The sequence below is a fragment of the Panthera pardus genome, unplaced genomic scaffold (genome assembly GCF_024362965.1).
Source record: "Panthera pardus isolate Hobbes unplaced genomic scaffold, ASM2436296v1 HiC_scaffold_4, whole genome shotgun sequence".
Classification (NCBI taxonomy): domain Eukaryota; kingdom Metazoa; phylum Chordata; class Mammalia; order Carnivora; family Felidae; genus Panthera; species Panthera pardus.
The window spans coordinates 19601981-19625508 of record NW_026526969.1 but is presented as its reverse complement, the minus strand read 5'-3'; the positions used below and the strand labels follow the sequence as shown (position 1 = coordinate 19625508).

The following is a 23528-nucleotide window of genomic DNA, read 5'->3' as shown; positions in this document are numbered from 1 at the left end:
GGTGTCCATGTCTGCTCACCTCCAGAAAAATAGGTGATTAATTGGATTACTCGGACAGTGGAGGTTGCAATATGGTATTTGAAATAAACTTTGTTGCTGGGTCATTCAGTTTTGACTTCTGAATCTCACTAAACTGTGCCAGTGTAAATAATCACACCCATAAGGCTCAGCCTTTGCAGTGGTCACCGTTCGAGTTAAGTTTGGGGAGCTCTTGCTTGGGTGAGAGAGGGTGGAAAAAAAGTGGCCTTCTTTTGATTTGGAAACATTGCTCATGTCAGTGATGAATGAGCCTCCTGTACTCTTGTCTTTTGTTTCTTCCTGAGTGTTGAAGCTCATATTTTCTTCATTTCTCTTGTCCCTCCCCTGCACATTAAGTTGTCTGTTGATAGGGCCTGAGGGATAGTTTTTCTGCATTTGACGATCATCTTGTTTCTGCGGTAACTGCCCTTCATGGAATTCATTCATTCCCCAGATTTCAGTAAAAACAACACTCTTTCAAGATGCTCATGGTCTTTCTTTGATGGGTTTCTAGATCCCTCCCCCTGTGTTGTGCTGTGATATCCTGTAAGACCATGAGTTTTGTGTTCACCAGGCTGTACTTGAGTATTTGACACAGGTACTGTTACTTTGAGGACTTTGTCCATACTCTGCATCCTCTTGTACCTTCCTGGAAGGAAGGGCATAAAATGTAATGTCTGTCTAATTACATTCAGATGCTTTTGGTTTTCCACAGATGTGACATTGAATGAACCAATGTGCTTTATCACTATGGAGATCTTGGAGAATTGCCTGAGCATGAAGTTCATATGTAACCTACCTTGGAGGCATCTGTTGGACAGCAAAAGCTCTCAGATGTGAACTTTAAATGTGCTGCTTAACGCAGACTCTGTGTGAAGAAAGGCATTTAAATTCTTATGCGGGGGAAAGCACGACTTTTTGCTCAATTGTGCAAACTCTCCAGCTGTCCTAGTGAGAAGCAGAGAGCAGCCGTGATGGAGCTACAAGTCTGAAGGAGGCCCTGCTAGGCTTGTTCTTGGGTCCCCAGATAGACCTCAGATCTCTGAAGAATACTTGAGAGCCTTAAAGTTGGTCAGATGATGGATGAGTCAGACGATGAGTTTAAGGAGCTCTGCGCCACCTTTCTCCAAAGGGTGAAAAAGAATGGCACCAAGGAAGTGTCGGGGGAAAGGAAGACACAAAAGGCCTCAAACAGCACTGAGACAAGTAAACCGAAAAGGACCAAACCAACTGCTACCAAGAGCAAAACCCTTCAAGGCCCCAGGGAGAAGAAAACTCGGTCTGGCAGCCAGGCCCCGAGGACTAGAAGGCAAGGGGCACCCAAGTGGCAGGAGAGCAAACCAGCTCCCCCGGAGAATGGAGGGGGAGGTGTGCCTGCCTCTGCTGTGCTCCAGGAGAATGTGCAGAACACCCAGACAGGTAACTGGGCCAGAGCCACGGGCCGTACGTTTCCAGAGAGGAAACCAGAGATGACGGTACTGTTTTACACCAGGAGTCAGAAAACTTCCTGCAAAGGGCCGGATAGTAAATTACTTTGGCTCTGCAGCCATGGTCTCTGTTGCAACTTCTCAACTCCCTAGACAGTGTGTAAGCAAATGAATGGGCTGTGTTCCAACAAAACGTCATTAACGAAAACAGGCAGCCAGCCTGAGGACCATAGTTTGCTGACTCCTGTTTTAAACAGTGGTCAAATATAACCCCTTCGTGAACTTTCTACATGATTATATTTGTGGCCCTCTGCTCTTTCAGAGTTTCCTATTAATCTTTACATTATGTAGTTGACACAAGTTACATGAACATGAAAATAATGCTGCTTCTCATTTTCTTGAATTTATTCCAGAGTGGGTAAGTTGCAATGGGGCCAGCCAGTTCGTTTAGGCTGCTCAGAAGGCAGTAGGAAGCTGCCAGATGGGTTTAAACCCCCAAGAGAATCTTCAGGTCCTTCCTTTCTCCTCCAACACCTTTGTTCTTTTTTTTTCCTTTGTCTGTTTGAAGCAGGTTTCTTACCCTGCTGTCCTTGGTGTACTGAACCATGGAGAAGGCATGCTACACATGCCTTCTTCAAGCAGAGCTGAGAACCAGCCTTGCATAAGATATTTGGGCTCCTGGGTGCTGTTTCTAAATATTTCTCACCTTTACTTCCTGATCTCAAGTGATATTTTTTACCTAGTGTGGTCAGCATGATCTCTCAATGGAGTGGTGGTAAACACTTAGCTGGCAGAGACCGTTGTAAGGCATCAGTGATGTTACCGAAACATTGGTCGTTGGTCCCTCATGCACCCTTCGGGAGTCTAGCGAAAGCCACGCATGACTCCCCCAGAAAACCGCACCCCCGTGCACACCTGTGAAACTGGCATAAAACTGCAGGGCTTCATGGATCCCCACCAGAGGCCATCTGTGGACGCCAGGTTACTGAACTTATGACCTAGGAAGATCAAAATGTTTGTCTTTAATACTTTTTTTTTTTTTAATGTTTATTTATTTTTGAGACAGAGAGAGACAGAGCATGAACAGGGGAGTGGCAGAGAGAGAGGGAGACACAGAATCTGAAACAGGCTCCAGGCTCTGAGCTGTCAGCACAGAGCCCGACGCGGGGCTCGAACTCACGGACCGTGAGATCATGACCTGAGCCGAAGTCGGACGCTTAACCGACCAAGCCACCCAGGCACCCCTAATATTTCTTTAATAACCGCTTTAGAGAAAGAATTCACATTCTATAAAATGCACACTCTTCAAGCATACAGTCCAGTGGTTTTAGCGTACTCACAGAGCTGTGTAGTCATTACAACTCCACAGTTTTTGAACATTTCCATCAGTCCAGAAATAAACCCTGTGCTCATTAGCAGTCACTCCCTGTTCTCCCTCCCATCAAAGATATTTATGACAGGTCTATTTATATTCCCCCCAACGGGGAGGACACCAATAATCACTCCTATTCACACTTGAGGGTTAAACTCAACCAGTTGGTAGAGGGCCCCTTGAGACTCGGGTCTAACCTGGGTCTGGTGGAAGGCTTTGTTTCTCCAGCTAGAACACATGCCCGTGAATGTTTTCCTCCTTGCCAGAGGACGCTCGGGACGGCGACTCCCAGCCCCCTCCTTCCCATCTGACTGCGATGGGGCCCAGTCCCTCCAAACCCCGGACGGCCGAGCTCGTCCTGCAGCGGATGCAGCAGTTCAAGAGAGCAGATCCCGAGCGCCTGCAGCATGCTTCCGAACGGTGCTCCCTGGAGTCTGCAGTTGAAGAAAACCTCCCGAAGGGCCCTCGAGAGGAGATGACGGCAGGGGACGGTATGATGGGAGTTTTACATCTTCCCCGCAGGGATAAGTTTTAACTCGGGGTGGGGGGAGGGGGTGGGGGGGGGGAAGGGCAGAGCGGGAAGGAGCTGGCATTCCAGGAGTTTCTGGTGGGGGCGGGCTCTCTGCCCGGGATTGTACCTTGGCCATTCATTGTTGCTAGCCAGAGAATGAAGGGTCCCTTGGGTCATTTCTCACCTACCTTCTTTGACAAGATACCTCTCCCTCTTTTTATTTATTTTTATTTGTTATTTTTTAGAGAAAGAGAGTGTGAGTGGGGAGAGGGTCAGAGAGAGAGGGAGAGAGAATCTTAGACAGGCTATATGCTCAGCACAGAGCTTGATGCCGGGCTCGATCCCATGACCCTGGGATCATGACCTGAGCCAAAATCAAGAGTCAGATGCTCAACTGACTAAGCCATCCAGATGTCCCTATTTTGGCTTTTTATTACAAGATTTTTCCCACGCACAAAAGTAAATATATATTACAATGAACCTCCATACCCTCAACCTGTATTTAACAATTAACATTTTGCCATCTATTTGTATGTCTCTAAGTGTACATGTTTCTTCTATACCATTAGAAAGGAAGTTCCAGACATCATGATGTTTCACCCCTCGATCTCCTACGTGATCAAAGTGTTGCTGCCACACCTAATTCCATAATTCTGCCTGGTGTCCGCTTCATATTAAAATGTCCCCACTTGTCCCAGGGACAGCTTTATAGCTGGTTTCTTTTTTTTCTGAATAAGGATCCGTCAGAACTAGATGTCCACAAACTGCATCTGCGACAGTTTAGTAGTGTCTTAAAATCTAGACTCTAGAATAGCCCTCTTGTCTTTTTCACGATTTTTTCATTAGTGCAGGACAACTGTGTTTTAAAATTTCCCACTTTTCTAGATTTATTTGCTCACGGTGTCATTTAACCACTTCCTGTAAGCCCTGTGTTGCATCACACGTGAGTAGACTAGAGGTCTGAGTGGCTCAGGGTTAAAATAGCTTGGCAACAACATTACAGGTGGTGTGCCCCAGGAGGCAGTCCCATTCTTTATCCCGCAAACAACAGGAGCCCTCCTCCCTGGTGAAAAGACACACGAGGGAAAAAAATAGGAAGAGACTGCATAGATGGTCCTACAGCTAATAAATATGGAGTCTCTTGGTACCGACGTGCAGATTTCCCCTTGGGAGCACTGAGGATTCTCAGGCTACCTCTGAGGTCCACGCAGGCAGCGATGTGGCAGCTGCTGCGCCATCAGTCCCCGCAGCACCAACAGGGCGCACGGGAGTTGCTCAGCTAGAGCACGAGCTCGGCACCCGCCCTCCGTGGGACTCGGTGTTTCCATCGATCTTCACAGCAAAGCCAGTCATGCTCAGTATTCAGGAGACAGAAACCATTTCTTTGTTTAAAAAAAAAAAATAGGGCACCAAAATGAAGGGTGATGTGTTTCTGGCTTTAGTGGAAAGAGCGATAGACTGTAGGAATGAATATTCAAGGACTGAGGATTTGTGAAGTTCTCCGAGCACCTCCCTGTGAGTGCCAACGGTCTGCTCCAACAAATTCAGATGTGACAGAGGGCCGCGGCCGTGGCCCAGCCACCGAGGGCGCCATCTCCAGACCAGAACCAGTCAGTCCATCCTTTGGTCTGATGCTGAGAAGGACACTCACCTTTGAAGACAGAAGGACATTTATTTATTTCACTTTGACCTGTTTTTTCTAGGATGGGAAACAAAAGGTCCTAGCAGTAGGAAAGGCTGCACTTTGAAGAGAAAACCTAGATTTATTGGAATAGGAGCCTTGCAAGCCTGGAACGCCCGAGGCAGACTTTTGCAGAAATGGGGAAAACGGAAGGCGCGTTCGTTCTCCAGGACGCTGCTGCTCAGACGGTGGCCCTGACCCGTCAGAAATGCAGAATCTCAGGCCTCCCCTAGACCTGTGGGATGCAGACCTGCGCTTTAACAGGCTTCGCAGGGTTCTTCTGCACACTTGGGGGAGTTCCTGCTCCAGGGGCCCTGCTTACATCCACACTCACCGGACAGGGCGGGGCCGGGTCTGCTTTCTCCACACTCCACCCGTTGTGGGTGCTCCGTGAGGCCTGGCAGGCGGTGCAGGGGTATGCAGGTGAGCTCGTCCTCACGGGTCTTCGTGCCTCTTCACAGGGTCGGGGCCCTGGCTCCCTGCCACAGAGAGTGACGCGGCGGTAGCCTTGGCCCTGCAGCAGGAGTTTGGGCAGGAACAAGCATCGTTACCTGATGAGAACCTGGAGGAGACAGGGTTGTTCTTCTGCCAGATCTGTCAAAAGAACCTCTCAGCCATGAACGTGACACGGAGGGAGCAGCATGTGAACCGGTAGGAATGGCCTGTCGCCTCTCTGTGGTCACCTCTCCCGCGGGTGTGACAGGTCCAGCAGAATCTGTGGTGGGAATCCAGAGACAACTGACCGTGACCATAGCACCTCAGTGTTGGCATCAACCTGTCCTTGCTGTTTTTTTACATAGCTTTATCGAGATGCCTTTCCCGTATTATACAGTTGATCCTTTTAAAACGAACTGTTCAGTGGCTTTTATTTATTATGTCCACAGTTGTGCATCCATTACCACAATTTTAGAGGATTTTTACTCCTCCAAAAAGAAACCCTGTACCCATTAGCACTCACTCTCCCTCCCCACCCCCACCAACGCCCACCCCAAGCCCCTGGCAGCCGCTCATGCGCTTTCTGTCTCTGTGGATTTGTCTGTTCTGGACGTAAGGGGAATCACACAAGATGGAGCCTTTTGTGTCTGGCTTCCTTCACTCAACATATTGTTTTTGTGGTTCATTCAGGTTGTAGCACGGATCAGAATTCTTTTCCTTTTTATGGTTGAAGAATGCCCCATTGTATGCATAGACCATGTCTCATCCATTCTTCCGCTGGCGGGTGAATGTGTTGTTTCTACCTTTTGAATATTGCGAATAGAGCTGCTGTGAGCGTGTGTTTCGGGTATTAGCTTGAATGTTTGCTTTCAGTTCTTCGGGGTATATACTTAGGAGCGGGATTGCCTCCGTGTAACCTGTCCTTGCCTTCTTCAGCCGGCTTTGCTAACAGATCCCTAAACGTAGGGGTTCGGAGGCTGAGCGAAGGCCGCGTGGGGGAGCTGGCTGTGGCCCGCAGCATGTCCGTGCTGACGTGGACGCAGGCCTGCTACAATCCACGTTACCAGGGAGAGCGTTCTGTGTTCACCGTCTTCCTCCAGGTGCTTGGATGAGGCTGAAAAGGCACTGGCACCCACCACACCACGGATCCCCGAATGCCCGATTTGCGGGAGGCCGTTTCTCACCCCGAAGAGCAGGATCAGTCACCTGAAACAGTGCGCGGTGAACATGGACGTGGGCCCCCAGCTCCTGCTCCAGGCCGTGCGGCTGCAGACGGTTCCGCCGGAGGGGGCCTGTGGCACACTGGCATCAAGGTGAGTCACATGAAAAGGAGGACCACCACAGAAACGCTTTTTTTCTTTTTAAAGCCTTTTGTAGTGTTAGAGAACAACGGAACCCTAGACCCCCCCCTAGATTCTGGAAATGAAACATTTGAGAAGGAAATCAGGCACAGTGCCCACTAGCATGGAGAGGAGACAGATGCCGCGTCCTCGAAGGCTTTGAGATGGTCCACACGGGTGTGTCTACGCAAAGGACTGGCTGGACCGGTTTCCTGGAGGGCCTTTCTGAGCTTTTTCCATTCTCGGCATCCTGTGGTCGGTGCCCTCTGGGCCATTGAGGAATTCGGTAGCCCGCTGTCCCGTGTCTGTGTCCCGTGTGCTGTGGCACAGCTTCCACCTCCACGCGGTCCGATTCTCACACCATTAACGTTAAAGGACTCGGCATCGTTCAAAGAGTTGGCAAGACAGAAGCACAGGCCTTTTTGTTAATGTGCGTGAATTAAATGCATAAGTGTCACAATAAGAGGCCTGCACGTAGCTAGAAACAAGTCCTTGCTGTGCAAACCACAGGTAGGCGGGCAGCTCAGCTCCCCTGCACCTTGCCCCTGCCACGGTGGACGCCGGCATTACAGGGAACAATCTAGTGCCGGCCCTGGACTTCTGCAGGTTTGGGACTTCTTTCCTTTGACAGCTGTCAAGAGCAAAGGGAAGGCCAAGGGCATGGCTCTGTTTGTCCTGGCCGATGTCTTGCACACAGGTTATGGGCATCTGAGCTGGGCCAGTGGTGGGACTGGGGTTGGCAAAAGTCAGTTCTTAGCTGGTGAGCCTGTCTATATTGTAGCACATCAACAGCAGCATCTCAGAATTGGAAGCTTTAAGGATCTAGCATAGATATTATCTAAGCCATTGTTGTCTTTCAATAGGACTGGATGACAACTACTTACTCAGATGAAATATATCTGCTTTTTAAATACTTCCAAGAAGAGACACAAGATGTGTGTGGGTCCTTCTAGAAGGTTGTTAAAGTAGAAAACGACAGCCGATGGACACCCTCACTGAGGCTTTGAGACTCACCTGCCCTAAGGCCAAGCCTGGTGTCTGTGGAACTCTGGGTAGTGGATACTGGGATGGCCCCTTTCTCTCTGGGGGGCTGTGGTTATCATGTGGGGTTCCCAGGAAGTTGAACCAAATTAGGGCTTGTGTAGATCTTCCAAAGTGATATCTGAGATTTTTGAGCCATCCCTGGCCCAGGGGAGAGCATGAGCTTCTCTGGAAAGACGAGAGGTACCTTCCAGAGCAGCCCCACAGCTGGGTTTGCGCTCCCGGTCTCTCTCTCACCGTTGCCCTCCTATTTCTCACTCGGCCTGTTGGGATTCACCAGGCAGTCTGCGTTCTCCAGCCAGAAAGTCCTTTAAGTCAATCTCCTCCAAGCTGGCTGACCATGTTGGTGGTCTAAGCTGGGAGTCCTTTCCTTCAGACCTCGGACAGAGGCTCTGCCCACGGGCCCCTGCAGGAGGGGAAGGGATCCTTTCGTGGCCAGCGTGGCCAAGGGACTGCCTGAGGGGCATCTGAGGTATGGTTGGGCAGAAGTTGGTGGAATCCAGGAAGCTGACTCAGAGCCGTCGAGTGTGGGCTCCATTGGCAGGGTCTGGCCACACGGAGCATGTGCGGGTACCATTTACAGCTTTGTACGTCTGCCAAGAACTCAGCTGGGTAGCATCACGTGGAAGGTCCCGGAGCCTCTGCTCTCCGGGCCGCAGCGAACATGGCCCAGAATCACTTGAGCTTACACAAGGCAACGGGATGAGTACAGCGAATGCCCAGAGCAATTGACGCCTCTGTCTGATGAGTTCACATTTATCCCTTTTCTCTCCTGACCAGAGAGTAGAAGGGGTCCGGGCCTCTCTGGTCCAGCGGGGACCGCCTCAGAAGAGGAAGCGCTCACACTTCCGGCCTCACTAACCTGTTTGGCTGTCTTTTAAGCTTCAGCCATCACGCTGGAGGTCTGAAGCGGAGGGGAGCCACCAACCAGAAGGAGCTGCAGAGGAAGCGGAGGGTCACCAAGCCCGAGGCGCCGTCGGAGGACTTGCTGGTGGCCATGGCCTTGTCCCGGTCTGAGATGGAGCAGGAGGCTGTGCCAGCGGCACTCAGCCTGGGAAATGCCTTTTCTGAGAGGATAAGACTGGGAGCAGGTAGGCGCACCCCTGCGGGGGGAGGCTCTCCACGCTGCTGGCCGGAGGTGACTGCGGCTGGGCCTCGTGACCCTTTGCTTCTGTTTACCTCCAGAAAAGAAGAGCCGCAAGAGGAAGGCGCCTATTTCCCCTCCCCCGTTGTTAGTCCAGGACCCGGAGACCACGGGGAGGCTGACAGCGGATCGGGTGGCCCAGCTCTTTGCCGAGGAGGTGGAGCTGTCCAGCACGCCGCCGCTTCCCACGAGCAGGATTCTAAAGGAAGAGCTGGGAAAGGCCGGTCGGTGTCTGCGGCCACCTGGAGGGAAGCAGAACTTTCTGTGGGAAGGCAGCGCCCTGACTGGAGCCTGGGCCCTGGAAGCCTTCTACACGGCAAGCCTGGTCCCTCCCATGGTGCCCCAGCGGCCTGCAAAGGTGCGCCCTCCCCTCTGGGCATACGGGGGGCTCCGGGGAGAGGCCAGCAGCTCCAGGAATGCGGCACTGGTCATCAACAGAAAGTCTGAAAAGGAAGGAAGGGTAGGAAGTTGAGGGGCGTTGACTGTAGCATGTTTCTGTGTGTAGGAACTGATGGCTCTCCTGGGAAGAACGGGCCAGTTTCCCACATGTATCCTGTCCCTGGAGAGTGTGACTGAAATGCAGTCCAGGACCCCACCCCCGGGGGGGGCTGGTATAACCCACGTATGGTGGGGCCCAGGAACCAGCCTGATGCAGGTGTGCCTAGAGTCACTAAGCTTGAGGCCATTTAGATGACTTTAGGAGGACAGGGCCTTCAGGAACCTTCCACAGACACAGATGCAGCAGGCATGGCCTTCACTGAGAGAAGTCCGTTGATAGATGGTGAGGGAGAAAAGTTTCACAGTGTTGCCCTGGGCTGTGGCTGGCACTCTCAGGGATCCTCTGCGTGGTGGCTTCTGCAGTAGCCATTTGGTCACTCGGCTTTCTGACTTCTTTCAGGCTCTTACACAGGAGCCCATGCTCCTCCCAGGGCTGCCTGACCAGCCAGAGGTGGGAGTGCAGACGCCACCTGCTGTCCCCAGTGCCCACCCTGCAGGCCACGGCCCCAGGAGCCCGGGCCCCTCCGCCAGCCAGAGGGAGCACCAGGCCCTGCAGGACCTTGTGGACCTGGCGGGAGAGGCGATGAATGCCAGCCCATGGCCCTGCAGTGGGGGACCAGCCAGCCCGGGAGGGGTTGCAGGTGAGACACCGGATGGGACACCGGGGCCAGACCCGCCCTCCCCACCCACCCCCGCCCCGGCCATGGCTGCAGCGTCACTGGCTAGTCCTTGTGACATGGTGATAGCCGCTCAGACCTGGGGGTCTCTGGCTTGTCCCCATAAGATGGGGAGAATGCGGTCTCTGTAAGTGCTTTCCTTTTTTCTCAGATGAATGTCGTGTTGGTGAGTCTGTCACAGTTACCTTAAACTTTAACCCAGAACACAGCCCTTTTCCCAGAGCAAGAGACCTGCAGGCTGCTTGTGTCTACTTCACCGCCCTGTACCTCTGGGTGAGGGGGTAAAACCTATCAGTAGGTGGTTCACTTCAGTGATGAAGCCCTCGGGTGACAAGTACCTGCAGGGTGCCTCTGGGGTCAGCCGGCTGACAGGTGATGCCTGGAGATTGACGTTGCCAGACGTGATGTTCTTTTAACCTGTGAATTCTTCTCTCAGGGATGGATTTGTCACTCACTGGCCTTCCACTGACTGGGTTTATCCCGCCACCCCAGGAAGAGCAGCTGGAGAGGGGCCGCCAAACTTCGGTAAGGACCGGGCTTCTCCCTGCGGGCCGGGCAGCCTGGCCCTGCTCCCAACCCTGTGGTCCTGGCCACTGAGTCAGCTCACTGTCTCCAGACCCTTCCACAAGTGCACTGGACCCTCATTGGCCTTTGAGCTAAGGCAGGCAAGAGACCACAGGAGTCTCCTGTCCCCTCTAGGGTTCTGCCATGAGGCTTTTGTCCCTATCGTCACTGCACTCTAGGGTACCACAGTAGCCAAGCCCCGGGAGCCTGCTCTGTCCTGAGAGCCCACAGGGATCACCGCTGCTCTGTGAGGGGCTTCGTTCCCTGAACTTTCATTCATTTGTTCAGCATCTACTGTGCCCCTCTGACATCAGGTCCCAGGCTGGCCTCCGGATAATGGTTCACGTTCCCTGTTGGTGACGCTGGGTTGGAAGTTGGGTTTTCCTTAGAGAGGATGTCATCCTGTTAGTATATCGGTATCAGCCAAACCCTTCACACCACAGTCTACCTGAAGACCGTGGCACGGGGTCGGAGAAGGGACTCGGAGCTCCCGTCAGCCCGGTACCTGAATGGCGAGGGCTCAGGATCCTTGCCTGTCACATCGGGCCGCACACGGTGTTTATGAACCACTTAGCCCAACGTGCACCCTGCTCACCCTGCTCGGCCGCGGCTAATGCCTCATCTGCAGCTCTCTTGCAGCCGTCATGCCTCCACTCGCTCGTCCCCCGCATTGTGGGCCAGGGGATTCCGGGTAATGGAGAACTTGAGCAAGGAGCTAGCGTGCTGTCCCATATTGTTTGGAGCCTCAGGGTGATAACAGGTGGAACCCGGCGTGCGAGCCTTGTGGACAGGAGCTCAAGGCACCCCTAAAGTTGGGGAACTTACTGTTAGCCCGGTCTGCTCCCCCTCCTTCCAGCTCACCCTCAGTTTGCTGCTGGCTGACTTCAGAGCCATGGTCAATAACCCACAGCTGAGCGACATCCAGCTTCAGACAGACAGCGGGGAGGTGCTTTACGCCCACAAGTTCGTGCTTTACGCCCGCTGCCCCCTTCTCATGCAGTATGTGAGTACGTCCCCTCTCCCCCCTTCTCCCTTCCCCCCTTCCTCTCCTGCCCCTCCCCTCCTCCCTCCCCCCCTCCCCTCCTTCCTTTCTCTCCTTCTCCACTCCTCCCCCTCCCCTCTTCCCAGCCCCCCTCCGCCTCCTCCCCCCGCCCCCTCCTCCCTCCTCTCCCCCACCCCTCCCATTCTGGGTGCTCTCTTATGCTCCCTTCCACTCTGTCCAGGCTCTCCCTCTGTCTTCCCACCCCCTTCCCTCCCCTCCGCACCCCCCCTCCCTGCCCACGCTCTCACCCGTCTCTCCGTCCTCTCAGTTACACTTCACGGAGGAGAACTTTTTGAGGTTAGGAAGCAGTATGAGGAAATGAACGGAGGATTGGGAAACATCAGATTTCTTGATTCACTGAATAAAAATCCACTTTTCCCCAGAATTTTTTCCTTTTCCTCTGTGTCTGTAATTATAAAGTCATCCTCGACCTCTTGAAGGTTGAGCTGCTGACAGACGTTTCTGCACCGACCCGCACAGACACGCATTTGACTTCAACATTGTGTCACAGGATCCAGGAAGCTACTGTCGGCCTCTCCCAGAAGGTTCTAGTGCCTCTGATGCGTCTGTCGAGAGGGAAGCGACCAGGCGCTTAAACACCCGTCATGGTCTGCTTTTATCAACGGCGAAGTCCTATGGCCTGACCGCAGAGCCTGCGGGGCAGACCGGCGCGACACTGGCTGACGCTGGCGCCGGGGAAAGGCTGTGTGGAGGAGGGGCCCCCTCTGTGTGGCCCCCGAGTCAGACTCGTGAGGTCGGTAAACCTCCTGTATTCTCCTTCATTTTCAGGTGAACAGCGAAGGCTTCTTCGCCGTGGAGGACGGCGGCGTGAAGAGCCAGCGCGCGCTGCTGGGTGGCGTGAGCGCCGAGGCTGCCCGTGCGCTCCTGCACTATCTCTACACCGCAGACCCCGGCGTGCCTCCCCGGCTGGCGCCCGGCCTGAGCGCTCTGGCCCGCAGGTCCGATCGTTCTTCCCGTTTACCTCACGGCGTCTGACGCTCACTGCCAAGGAGTAGCAGGTTGACGGCTCGCAGGAGGGCCAGGGCTGCGCCCTCTCCGTGTTAACCCCAGGTCTATGCTCAGTGGTGACCTCACCTGGGATGTACTGACCGGAAGTCTGGCCAGAGCGGGCGCTCGCGGGAGAGCCCAGCGCTGGTGGTGGACGGCCTCTGCCGAGTCACGTGGCTTGGAGCTCCCTGGGTGTGATGGGGGTGGTCCTCAGCTGCCCCAAAGCCCTGCTACTCCTTGGCCATTCCACCACGAAAGCCTAGGGGTGGCCGTCCTTTCCCAGGTCCCAGAAAACAGAAGCAGCTAGGATGCGTAGTTTAACTCCCGCGGGCTCGCACCTAGTCCACGCGGCAGCCCGGAGGGGCGGCGTGCAGCTCCACGAAACGAGGGGAACCGTGTCCATCCGAGGCCGTGTCAGCCCTCGGGTGCGTCCTTGGGAGAGGACCAGCCTGCCCCTGCGGTTCTGAGTGTGCCAGTCAGACCACAGAGTGTTCAGGGACACGGCAGGTGGTGCCCCCCTCGCCCCGGCTGACCTGTGACGGGTTCGCTGTCTTTGGTTTGCATCGGTCCAGAGCTCCGGGTGCGTCTCAGGGCAGCTCCAGCCGGGCCGCACCACCAGCTGCTGTCCTCCAGCTCGGCCCGATGCACCTTCCTGTTTGCGCAGCGGAGTCCAAGATCCCTTCCTTAAAGTCCCCGAGTTCCTTCTAGAGCTGACTGGTGTGTGTGGGGTGGGGGCTGCTGGGTGTGAGCATGGGCGCCGTCTGGAAGAGAGCAGAGAAGAGGCCAGGACTGAGTCAACGGCTGTCCTCCCCATGACCCTCACCTGCGCCGGGGCACCGGCTGCTGCCTCTGTGGGGTAGTGATACGTGGCGTTTCCCGTTGCAGGTTCGGCGTTAGCGAGCTTGTTCTTCTGTGCGAACAAGAGCCCGATGTGATGGGTTCAGAGGACAGGCCACGGAAGGAGAAGGAAGACGAGGACTGTGAAAGCCGGGCGGAGAACTTCCAAGAACTCTTGAGGTCCATGTGGATAAAGGAAGAGGAAGAAGCAGAGGCTTCATTGAAATCCGAGGGCTGTGAAGAAGACAGAGAAAAAGTGGATGAGGCAGAAATGGAAGAGATTTATGAATTTGCAGCCACTCAGCGCAAGCTGCTCCGGGGGGAAAGCACTCCAGAGGTCAAGGAAGAAACGGACCGGTTCGGGGAGGATGGTCCCTTGTCTGCACAAATCTCATTAAGTGTTCAGGTTCACGAACAGCCGGAAAATGCAGAAGAGACGGAACTGTGTGGCCAGAGAAGAGATGAGGCCCCAGTCAAATGGAAGAGCGTGGGACCGTCCACGCCCCTGAGACTCAAGGGCCATGGTGCAGACGTAGAGACGGCAGGGTCCCCAGAGGAAGCACTGGGGCATCCCGGCTCCTCTCGCCCTTCTCGGGGCGGCCGGACAGGGAGAAAGGAAGATGCGTTTTGGTGCTCGGCTGCTGCTGCCGCTGAACAGCCCTTTTCATCGACTCCCAGAAGATGCCCTGAACCGTCGCAGACAACAAGTGAGCTCCAGGAAGACAATGGCACGGCCGCGAGAAAGGGGGCGGAGAGTCCTTGTACCCCTGCCCACCGGCAGGCACCCCCGTTGCGCCCGTGCCTGTCGAAGCTCCTTCAAGGCAGGAGTCCTGACCGGCCACGCCCTTGCCCTCGCCCTCATCACACCGGCCAGTCGCCCAGCGGAGCTTCTAGGGCGGCCTCCCAGGACTCACCATCCAAGCAGAGGAGGGGCAGGAGCCTCTGCAAGCTACTCAAAGATCCAGGCCTTCAGAAAGGCAAAGAACGTGGTTCCTTGTTGGAATGCAGAAATAAAGGGGCTCTAGCCTCCCCAGAAAAATCTCCATCCATTGACCTTACCCAATCAAAACCTGGTCGTTTGAGCTCCCGATCTCAGAATACTCCAGCCAGCAAGAACAGAGAAGATGAGATTATCCTTTTACTGGACTCAGATGAAGAGCTGGAGCTGGAACAAACCAAAACAAAGTCAGTTCTTAATGGTCCCCTGGAAGAAAGGAAAGTGCTAGAAGTTAGCACCAAGTCTTCTGAGCTGTTTTCCGTCATCGACGTTGATGCAGATCAGGATTCTTTCCAAAGCCCACCACGAAGAGAGGCGGAACTGCTGTGTGGGGAGGAGAGGCCGCCAGGGAGCCAGGGCTCAGGGGAGGGCAGAGGGACCCCTCAGCTGTTCTGTGACCCCGAGAGCGGCCCTGAGGAGGACAGCACCACAGACGCCTCATGGCTGGTGCCCGCCACCCCCCTGGCCAGCAGAAGCCGTGACTCTTCATCCCAGACCCAAATAACAGGCCTCAGGTCCAGGGCTTTAGTGGATCACATGGCCCAGTTCAAACCCTGGGCCTCCCTAGAAAACAGGGATAGACCCGAAGCTGCAAATACGTGTTCGATAGCCAGGCCCCAGATGTCGCCACCACGCTTGGGCCCCATCGTTGCAGGAAGCCCCGACAGCAGGGGCCCATGCAGTCCCCACCCCGGGCACCTCCAGCACCTTGCTCTTCTGGCGGCCCGTCCCATCTCAGGGGGCCTCGCCGATTCCACGGGGCGGCTCCGGAAGCGCTCGCCCCTCGGGGCCAGCCTGCCGAATCAGGCCACCGCGAGTGAGGTGGTGGAGGTGGAGGACAGCGAAGACGAGCGGGAGGTGGCCAACAGCAGCCCCCTGCCGGACAACGACCCTCCGATCCCTCTTGACGACTGCCACTGGCACATGGAGCCCCTCTCTCCGATTCCGATCGACCGCTTGAATCTCGAGCTGACGGGGCCCCTGAGCACCAGTAGTCCCAGCGGTTACGGCCACTCCCCGGCCCTCTCGGGCACCACCCCCATCCGAGGAAGCCTTGCCGGCCAAAGAAAGGCTCCAGAGAAGTCCCCTCGGGCCGGCTCGCCTGGGAGCAGCAGGCAGAGCTTTCTGAACTCCGCTCTGTGGGACCACTGGGATGAAAAGGAACAGACGTCTCCAGAGCTCCTTCCTGCGGCCCAGACGCCGAGTGCTGATGAAGCTCAGAAATCAGAAGGGTTAGAGACGCCAAGTGAGTAGCGGGGCAGGCTGGGGGGTGGGGGTAGTTGTCTCTTACACTGTTTTACACTAAGGGGCTGGAGGGGACGGTGAAGACCGCGCAGGGCCGTCTGAGCCCTCCCTTCCGCCTCCCGGCTCAGGGACAGCGGGCTTGCTTCCAGAGTACCCCTTAGCCAGTTCGTATCCTTGCCTGGGTCCGGTGGCTCCCCTGGGCTCGGGTGAAAATTGCTGTCTTTGGACCCTGCTCAGGACTACTGAGCCAGCACTTCTGAAGGCCGACACGAACACCTCAGGTGCACCTCAGAATCGGCCAAGCGTGGTTCCTCCCGAGGTGAGACAGAGCTGCCGTGCCGAGCCCGCAGCTCCACTCCTGTGAGCACGCTCAGTGGAAGCGCAGTCAGGACCGAAACAGATCCTCGTACCCGAGTGTTCACGGCGGCCAAAGCGGGGAAATAACCCAGGCGTCCCTTAGCTGATGTGCAGGGGTAAAGGCAATGCGGTCCCATCCACGCAGTGGGGTATTATCAGCCACAGAAAGGACAGAAGTACTGACCTGGTACGTCATGGATGAAGCTTGAACACACGATGCTCGGTGAGAGACCGGAGTCACGGGAGACCACGTGCTGTGTAATTCCATTTCCGTGACACGTCCAGAGGAGACACCTCTGTTAGGACAGGAGCAGACGAGCAGTTGCCGGGAGCGGGGGCGCAGAGAGAATGGGCAGCGTGCTGGGTACGGAATTGCCTTTTCGGGGTGACAAAGATGCTTTGGAGCTAGATAGAGGTGGGGGTGGCGCCGCACTGGGAATGTCCAAAGTGCCTCTGGATCGTTCACTTTAAAATTACATGTGAATTTGCATCTCATTGAAAAAAACAAGAGGTGGGCAAGTAGGGGAGGTCCTTCCTCATCCACCAGCCCCCAGCCCCATGGGGGGATGCCTTTCCCAGCTCATTTCAGTCAGAGTCCCCCGTGCCAGTCCCTGAGGTGTTGCCGCCCACCCTGTCCCCTGCCGGGCGGATCCTGGGAGAGCCGGGAAGGGCAGGGTCGCACCAAGCAGTGGCTGGTAGCATGGAAGCAGCCTGCGGACAGAGCGTCTGTGTGCGACCCGGTGTTTCATTTCCTCCTAAAACCCGAGACCATCTGGGCCTTAACCAGCACTCCCAGCATTGAATGGACTTGAGAATTGCCTGGAGAACGTCCTAACACATACACGGCCAGGCCCCACCCCACAGGTCTGGGGCTCGGCCAAGAATTTGCATCTCTAACCAGCCAGTTCCCAGGTGGTGCCGTGAGAACCACTGCAGGAGACATCGGAAGACCGGGGCCGGGGGAACCTCAGTCTGAACTTGAGGCGGGCTTCCACGAGGTGACAGGCTTTCTCAAATCATACAAAGACTTTTGTGCTTTTTTTCAGGAGACAGCCTGTTTTCATTGGAGTCTCAAAGGACTCCAAGCTCATAAAAAGGATAAGAACCAAATATATTCCTAAGTTGTCCCGTTTGTCTTTAAAATACTGACTTCTCTTCTAAAATAACAGTTTTATTGAGCTATTATTTACACCCCGTAAAGTTTCCCCTTTAAGATGTACAATCCAGTGGTTTTTAGGACATTAACAATGTTCTGCAACTGTGAGGGGCTGGGTAAAACGGGAGGGAGAGTGGGAGGTGCAGGCCTTATTCCCAGGACAAATGAGTAAGTCCTGGGAATAAAACAGCACAGGGAACAGTCAGTGGTCTAACAGCGCACGGTGATAGACAGTAGCTACGAAACAAAAATGAAACCATACCCCTCGGTGGTTTTAGTACATTAACAGTGTTCCGCAAGCATCACCACGAATCCCAGAACATTTTCGTCATCCCGTCAGCAGCCACTCCCGCTGCCCCTTCACCCCAGCCCCTGGCAGCCATGAATCTGCCTTCCTCCCTGTTCCCGCAGCGTCGGCATCGCACAAGGGCTGTGGCCCTCATCACGTGCCGTGCGATGCTTTCCGAAAAGACACGATTCTAGACTCAAACGATGAAGGGGTGAACGTACTGCTCTCATGCACAACGGTGGCTAGGCTTCCTTCGAAGGCAGGATTTCTCTCGGTGATCCTACTGAGCTCAAAAGAGGTAAATCCAGGTCCCCTGTGCTGATACGTGTTTCTTTTGTTCTACCTAGAAGGTGCTCATTGGAAGAACTTGCCCCCGAAAGTGCCCATAACCCCAATGCCAAGGTATTCCATCATGGAGACCCCGGTACTGAAGAAAGAACTGGATAGGTTGGTGTTGTTCTTGAAAACTTGCTCCTGAGTGGTCCGCTCCCTCCTGTGAGCGTCCAGGCTTTAGTGAGGCCGGAGATGAAGGTCCTGCTGTGGGGCTCTGGTAGCAGGAGCCGCTGGGGGTGGGAGAGTGTGTGACGTCTGGCTCTCCACACACTGTTCCCGGAGAAGCTAAGAGAGGAGACTCCGTCAGGTGACCCATCGGGTGACAGGTCTCCATGAGCCATGTGGGTGGAAATGGGACACTTGCCTTAACAGTCTGAATAAGGAGATCTGATTTTTTAAAAGAACATCAAAACTATCACATCCCCATCAATGCTGCTCCTCACCTTGGGCACAGAAGGTGTTCCCACTACCACCATCGCTCAGAACCTGGGAATGGTCCTTCTGGAATATTCTTCAATGTAAGCTCAGTTGGCCTGCAGAGTAGACATCTCTGAATGCTCACAAAAGTCAGGCATTTAAGATTTCAGTTACACGAAGCCATTAATTTAATTTGTTGATAACTGTTTGCTCTTGGCTGAAGTTCACCTGTTTCCCCATTCAGGTTTGGCGTCCGCCCTCTACCCAAACGCCAGATGGTCCTGAAACTGAAGGAGATATTCCAGTACACTCACCAGACTCTGGAGTCAGACTCCGAGAATGAGAGCCAGTCCTCACGGGTGCTCCTGGAGGCGCCTCACAGCCAGACCCAAGCCAGCAAGACGTCCAAGGGCTCCTCCCATCAAGAGAATCCTCCTGGTGGAAGCCTCCCTCCAACGAGCAGGGAGGAGCCTCCAGGCCCTGATGGTGACGCCCAGCTCCCAGCCTCCCAGGAATCAGTGGCCTCCTCCGTGGACAGCAGTGACGGCTCCTTTAACTCACAAAGGTAACGGGACCGAAGGACAGGGCGAGTGGCTTCATAAGTCCTCCACAGCCAGTGGGTCCGTGAGTTGGCGGAAGCAAGGCCTAATGCCGATGTTGAGAAAGCCCAGCTGCCTTCTGCATCTGAACTGTAGGAAACCCAGCTGGGGTTACGGGAAGTCCCCTGTGAGCCTCCTGAGCAGACCTCTGGGGCTCCCGGATCCTTGCCCTCAGGATACTCTCGTGAGGGGGCGGGGCTGGCCTTCCCGGTAGCACCTGTTGCTGCCGGCAGTAGATTCTGGCAGAGGGTAGGATCCTGCCCCCGCCGCAGCAAGAATGACAGGATTGCAGCGGCCTGGAGCTTCCTGCCACCCTGGGAGGTCATCCGTGCCACGTGTTGGGCTCTGCAGGGGACACAGAAACGCTCTTTCCCTCAAAGAGACTCCTGGTCTCGGGGTGCCGGAGAGGAGGGTCACAAAATGTTTTTTGTCTGGTTCTTTGCAGTTCTTCCTGTGAGTTTGGAGTGGACTTTGAGTCTGCGGGGGATGAAGAGGGTCAAGAGGAGATAAGTGCATCACAGACGGCCGTCCAGGCGGCAGCCACGGAGGAGGCGGTGAGGCGCTACATCCGCTCCCGGCCGGCCCTCTACCGCAAGGTCCTGCTCTATCAGCCCTTTGAGTTGGCCGAGCTGCAGGCCGAGCTGAAGCAGCATGGCATCCGCATGGCCCTGGGGAAGCTGCTGGATTTCCTGGATGCCCACTGTATCACCTTCACCACCTCTGCGGCCCGGAAGGAGAAGCTCCAGAGGAAGAGGCGGCAGCCCGTGGGCAAGAAGAAGCGGGGCAGGGCCGCGGGCCGGTCCGCCCCTCCCCACCCACGGCCGTCCGCAGCCTGTGAGCGTCTGCAGCCCCCCTCGGCGAGCCAGGCCTCCACGGGCGTTTCGGGGCCTGGGGACCACATCAACCCCCCGTGAAAGTGACGATGGCACCGAGTTGGGTCGGCTTTCCCCAACTCCGTTTCCACGGGCCTCAGGGCCCCAGTCCCTTCCTCTTGTCAGTGCCCATGGTTTGTCTCCCTTTGTCTCCCTGTGACCCCGCCGTGGGTGGCCGCCAGCTAGCCAGGACGAGGTCTTCCGGGTACAGGGTGTCCTCGTCCTGAGGTGGACATCCAGGGCCAGCTTGCCCTTGCCCTGCCTTCCTTCTTGACACTTGGCCATAATCCCAGCCTCCACCAGCAGACCAGGCGCCCACAAGCCTGTCACTGCCACATGTTAGGTGCTCTGCTGGCCCACCCATCCCGCCTAGATACCTGTCATCGTCACCAGCAGTCTCCAAACTGGGCAGTGCGGGCGGGCTCGGCTTTGCCGGGTATGTGGGGGAAGCTATCTCCAGCCTCAGGAGCGGTGTGGAGTATGGGCGAGGGCCAGAAAAGAGGAAAGGTCTGGGTCTCTACATCCGTGTGAATGCCTTGTCTGTTTTAAATACGGTGCAGTCCATTTTATATGATGTGCAATAAAAACAAAAAGGCTGTATAAAAAGTTTCCAGATACTACACTCTAGAAGGATGAGGGAAGCTGGCTGGCAGCTGCCCCTACACCCACGTCTGCAGGTCTCTGTGACGGTCCTTCATTGCGAGGGGTGACCCAGGCCTGCTGGCTCATTGCTCTTTGGTTCTTAGGTAAGAGGTGTGTGCATTCGTTCATCCGTGACTGTGAGTCCGTAGACCCACACCAAGGCCCTACCAAGCAATGAGCTCCAGCCCTCGATGCTCAAAGTGAGGCCCGGGGCCCAGCAGTGTCACCCCGGGGTTGGGGGGGGGGGTTGTTACAGATGTAGGCTTGGGCCTATCCAGACCCACCGAGTCAGAATCTGCATTTTACTACGATGAGTTTGCAAAGCCTGCCCTGGCCTCTGCGCTAGGCCCTGTGGAGAGAGGTCAGAAACAAGCCATCAGTCGTCAGACTAGGTCTAGTCATCAGCCAGACCCTGGCCTGTCCTGAGCTCGGTCAGTGCTCAGGTGGCCCCCAGCGATAGCCTTCTGGAAGAGGGGCATTGTGAGCTGGGCCTCAGGTGCATGCAGCATTCAGGGAGGTCAGAGGGGCTTCCTGAACACGTACCGTGTGTCCTGGTTTGTGCCCTGGGGAAGAGGGCCGGGCAGGGGTTAGAGGGCAGAGCAGGCTGCCAGGGCTCAGATCACGGCTAACGGCAGTTGAGACTGGAGACGAGTCTGGCCTGGTTTCGAAGGTACCATGTGTTTCTTACACCAAAGGCTTGCTCTCCTGCCCTAGTAGGGACTGTGTGAGGGAAGGGAGGTGGAGTTTGGGAAGCGGGAGGCGACTCAGAGCCCTTACCCGGCTTCACCGGCTCCTGCTGGAGACCCTGGACTGGGATGAGCAGCTTCGGATGCACCGCCCCGGGACAGGCCTGGGAGCCCTCAGTCCTCAGAACGCAGCCCAGGACGTCACCAGCCGCAGGAGGGGTTGAAACGGAAAAAGGCTTGGGCCAGGAGAGGGATGGGGGGAAGGGAGCGCCGGTGGTAGGAGGCCTTGGCCAGGTCAGGTCTTCACCGCGGGCCCCGGGGGGCCCCAGGGCTCGGCAGTGGGCCCAGCAAGGGCTTGAGCCCCGAGCCTGAGCCCGTGCACTCTCGTGGCAGTGAGGGACCAGCCACAAGCAGAGGACTGGCAGCCTCCGGGAGGAGAGCCCTGAGCGTTCCGGACAGGTCACACCTGGCTGGGGAACGGGACAATCAGGCCCAGCTAACTGGTTGAGAAGGAAAACGGTGTGGAGGAGCTGCCTTATCCCAGCACCCGTGGCGGGGCTGGCAGAGCAGGGCCGGCAGTGGGCCTCCTGCTGCACAGCAGGCAGATGTTCCAGAAGCTCTGCCCTGCCTCGTGATGGACAGTTAGCACAGGTGAGAGCGCGCCGAGCCCCGGAGCAGCGGAAAACCAGGCGACACCCCCACTTTGTTTGTGCTGTGTCGAGACCTCCCAGGCCTGTCCCGTGTCCTGTGGCGGGCCTGGCCTGGGCATGGTCACTGCAGGCAATCAAAGGGGAGCCACGAGGCCCCCAGGGGCCTGTACAACACCCCACCCCCACCCCACCCCCGCCAGAGGCCCCTGCTCCCGCCGGCAGGAAGCCTCGGGCTGTCTGAGGTGGGAAGGACTGAGGCCGCTGCCCGTCTGGCTTTCCCAGTTCCGGGTGGACAGCAAGCGCCACAGTGAGACCCCGCCGCAAACATACAAACGCCCGGGAGAGTCGAGAGGAAGGCCTCCTGCGTGTCATGGGCGGTCCGTTGGAGGTGGGGGAGAGTCCCGGGGGGGACAGTGCCCCGAGACCCCCAGGGAGGAGGGTATTTCCTCCTGTGCTCGGGAACCACCTTCCCTGAGCTGTGGAGGGGGGAGCAGAGCAGGCCTCTTGGTGTCTTTCACATGACGGATACCCACCAAGCCCCTGTGGCTTCCAGCATCCTGTGGGCGGCCTGGTTTCAGACGCCTCCACTGCACCTTGTGGCCGGCCTACAGCCTCCGGTCTGCGCTCTGCGGGCCTGGAGCCTCAGCAGGCTTCTCGAGGGAAAACCTGTGCGTCTCCCCCAGCGCCTGGCAAGTTGCCGGGGGCCCCGAAGGCACTGGCGCAGGGGAGGGCGGGAGGGGCACAGAAAGATGTCACCGCACGGAGCACTTCTGTCCTGCCACCTCAGTCCCCTCTCTTCCCCTCCCCACCCCCACACAGCTCTCGAGAACAGGCTGCTGTGAGCACACATCCCCTCCCGCCTGCCCTCACCCTCAAGTCGCGCCATCTAAACCCGCCGCCCTCCTGCTCTACAACCACTCATGGCTCCTGGTTGGCGTGCTTAGGAAACCTGAGGCGCAGGTCACTCGGCTCCCACCTGGCCACCTGCTTCTCTCCACGGCCCCACAGTGACCTGCTCCCTGACACTGGAGGCTGTCCTGCACTTGTCCCCTGCTGTAGCGTTTCTCCTGTTGTTCACTCTGGGCACGTCCTGCCCCCTCGTCCCTTCTTGGTCACTGCAGCCCACCTGCAGGCGCCCCGGTGAACTGCCACACTCTGCTGTCTCAGGGCGCGGCTCACCTCCTTTGGGACCACATCGCGGGGTACAGCTGGGTTGCAGGGGCCTGCTGGGCGTTAGAAGGAAGCAAGGGGGGCCAAACAGGCCAACGAGGGCCACAGCCGGATCAGAGCGCGCCAGCCCGAGCGAGAGGACTCCGTTCCAGACGGAGAAGCCAGCTCCCTGCTGTGTGGCCTTAGGCAAGTCACCGAATGTCCCCGCAGCTAGCCCGGTTTCCCTCCCACCCCGCAAAAAGCAGAGGCCCGCTCGTGGTGAGTCCCTTCCCTGTGGCCTTGGCTGGACATCTCTCCTGAACATCAGACAGACCTGCAGGTCCCGGCGGGACCCCTGCCTCTCTGAATTACAGGGTGGTGACAAAGCCGAGCCGGGGCAGCCGCGGCTCATTGATTTGTCTGAGAAGCTGTTGGCTTTTGAAATGAGACAGGAAGGAGGGTTGAGGCGGAGCCCTGCACAGGAAGAGGTGAGGAGCCCAGCTGCCGTGACAGCCGGTGGGCTTGGGGGACTGCGGGAGCC

The 23528-nt window shown here is 56.3% G+C and overlaps 2 protein-coding genes and 1 long non-coding RNA gene across 4 annotated transcripts; 1 reads left to right on the top strand and 2 right to left on the bottom strand.

The window, feature by feature from the left end:
* Positions 1 to 1064: 1064 nt before the first annotated feature.
* Positions 1065 to 20466, top strand: SLX4 (SLX4 structure-specific endonuclease subunit). 2 transcript variants are annotated; one of them, XM_019468796.2, is made up of 14 exons: positions 1065 to 1437; positions 3084 to 3308; positions 5471 to 5660; positions 6545 to 6757; positions 8708 to 8916; positions 9011 to 9327; positions 9868 to 10108; positions 10581 to 10669; positions 11565 to 11711; positions 12540 to 12709; positions 13644 to 15838; positions 17987 to 18086; positions 18634 to 18954; positions 19434 to 20466. In XM_019468796.2, exons 1-14 carry the CDS (start codon positions 1095 to 1097, stop codon positions 19900 to 19902), a joined length of 5229 nt encoding a protein of 1742 aa, XP_019324341.2. In that variant the 5' UTR covers positions 1065 to 1094; the 3' UTR covers positions 19903 to 20466. The 2 variants fall into 2 exon arrangements, with proteins under 2 accessions (XP_019324341.2, XP_053750048.1); XM_053894073.1 differs by lacking the exon at positions 1065 to 1437 and having other exon boundaries at positions 3196 to 3308; positions 3898 to 5660.
* Positions 10139 to 18638, bottom strand: LOC128774744 (uncharacterized). Its single transcript, XR_008419188.1, has 3 exons — positions 18416 to 18638; positions 11999 to 18300; positions 10139 to 11514 (listed from the first exon to the last, which is right to left on the bottom strand). It is a non-coding gene; the product is annotated as an uncharacterized LOC128774744 (long non-coding RNA).
* Positions 20467 to 20537: 71 nt separating the features above from the next.
* Positions 20538 to 23482, bottom strand: LOC109278242 (uncharacterized). Its single transcript, XM_053894075.1, has 2 exons — positions 21280 to 23482; positions 20538 to 20851 (listed from the first exon to the last, which is right to left on the bottom strand). The coding sequence occupies exons 1-2, from the start codon at positions 22208 to 22210 to the stop codon at positions 20808 to 20810; spliced, it is 975 nt and encodes a 324-aa protein (XP_053750050.1). The 5' UTR covers positions 22211 to 23482; the 3' UTR covers positions 20538 to 20807.
* Between the last annotated feature and the right edge of the window lie 46 nt (positions 23483 to 23528).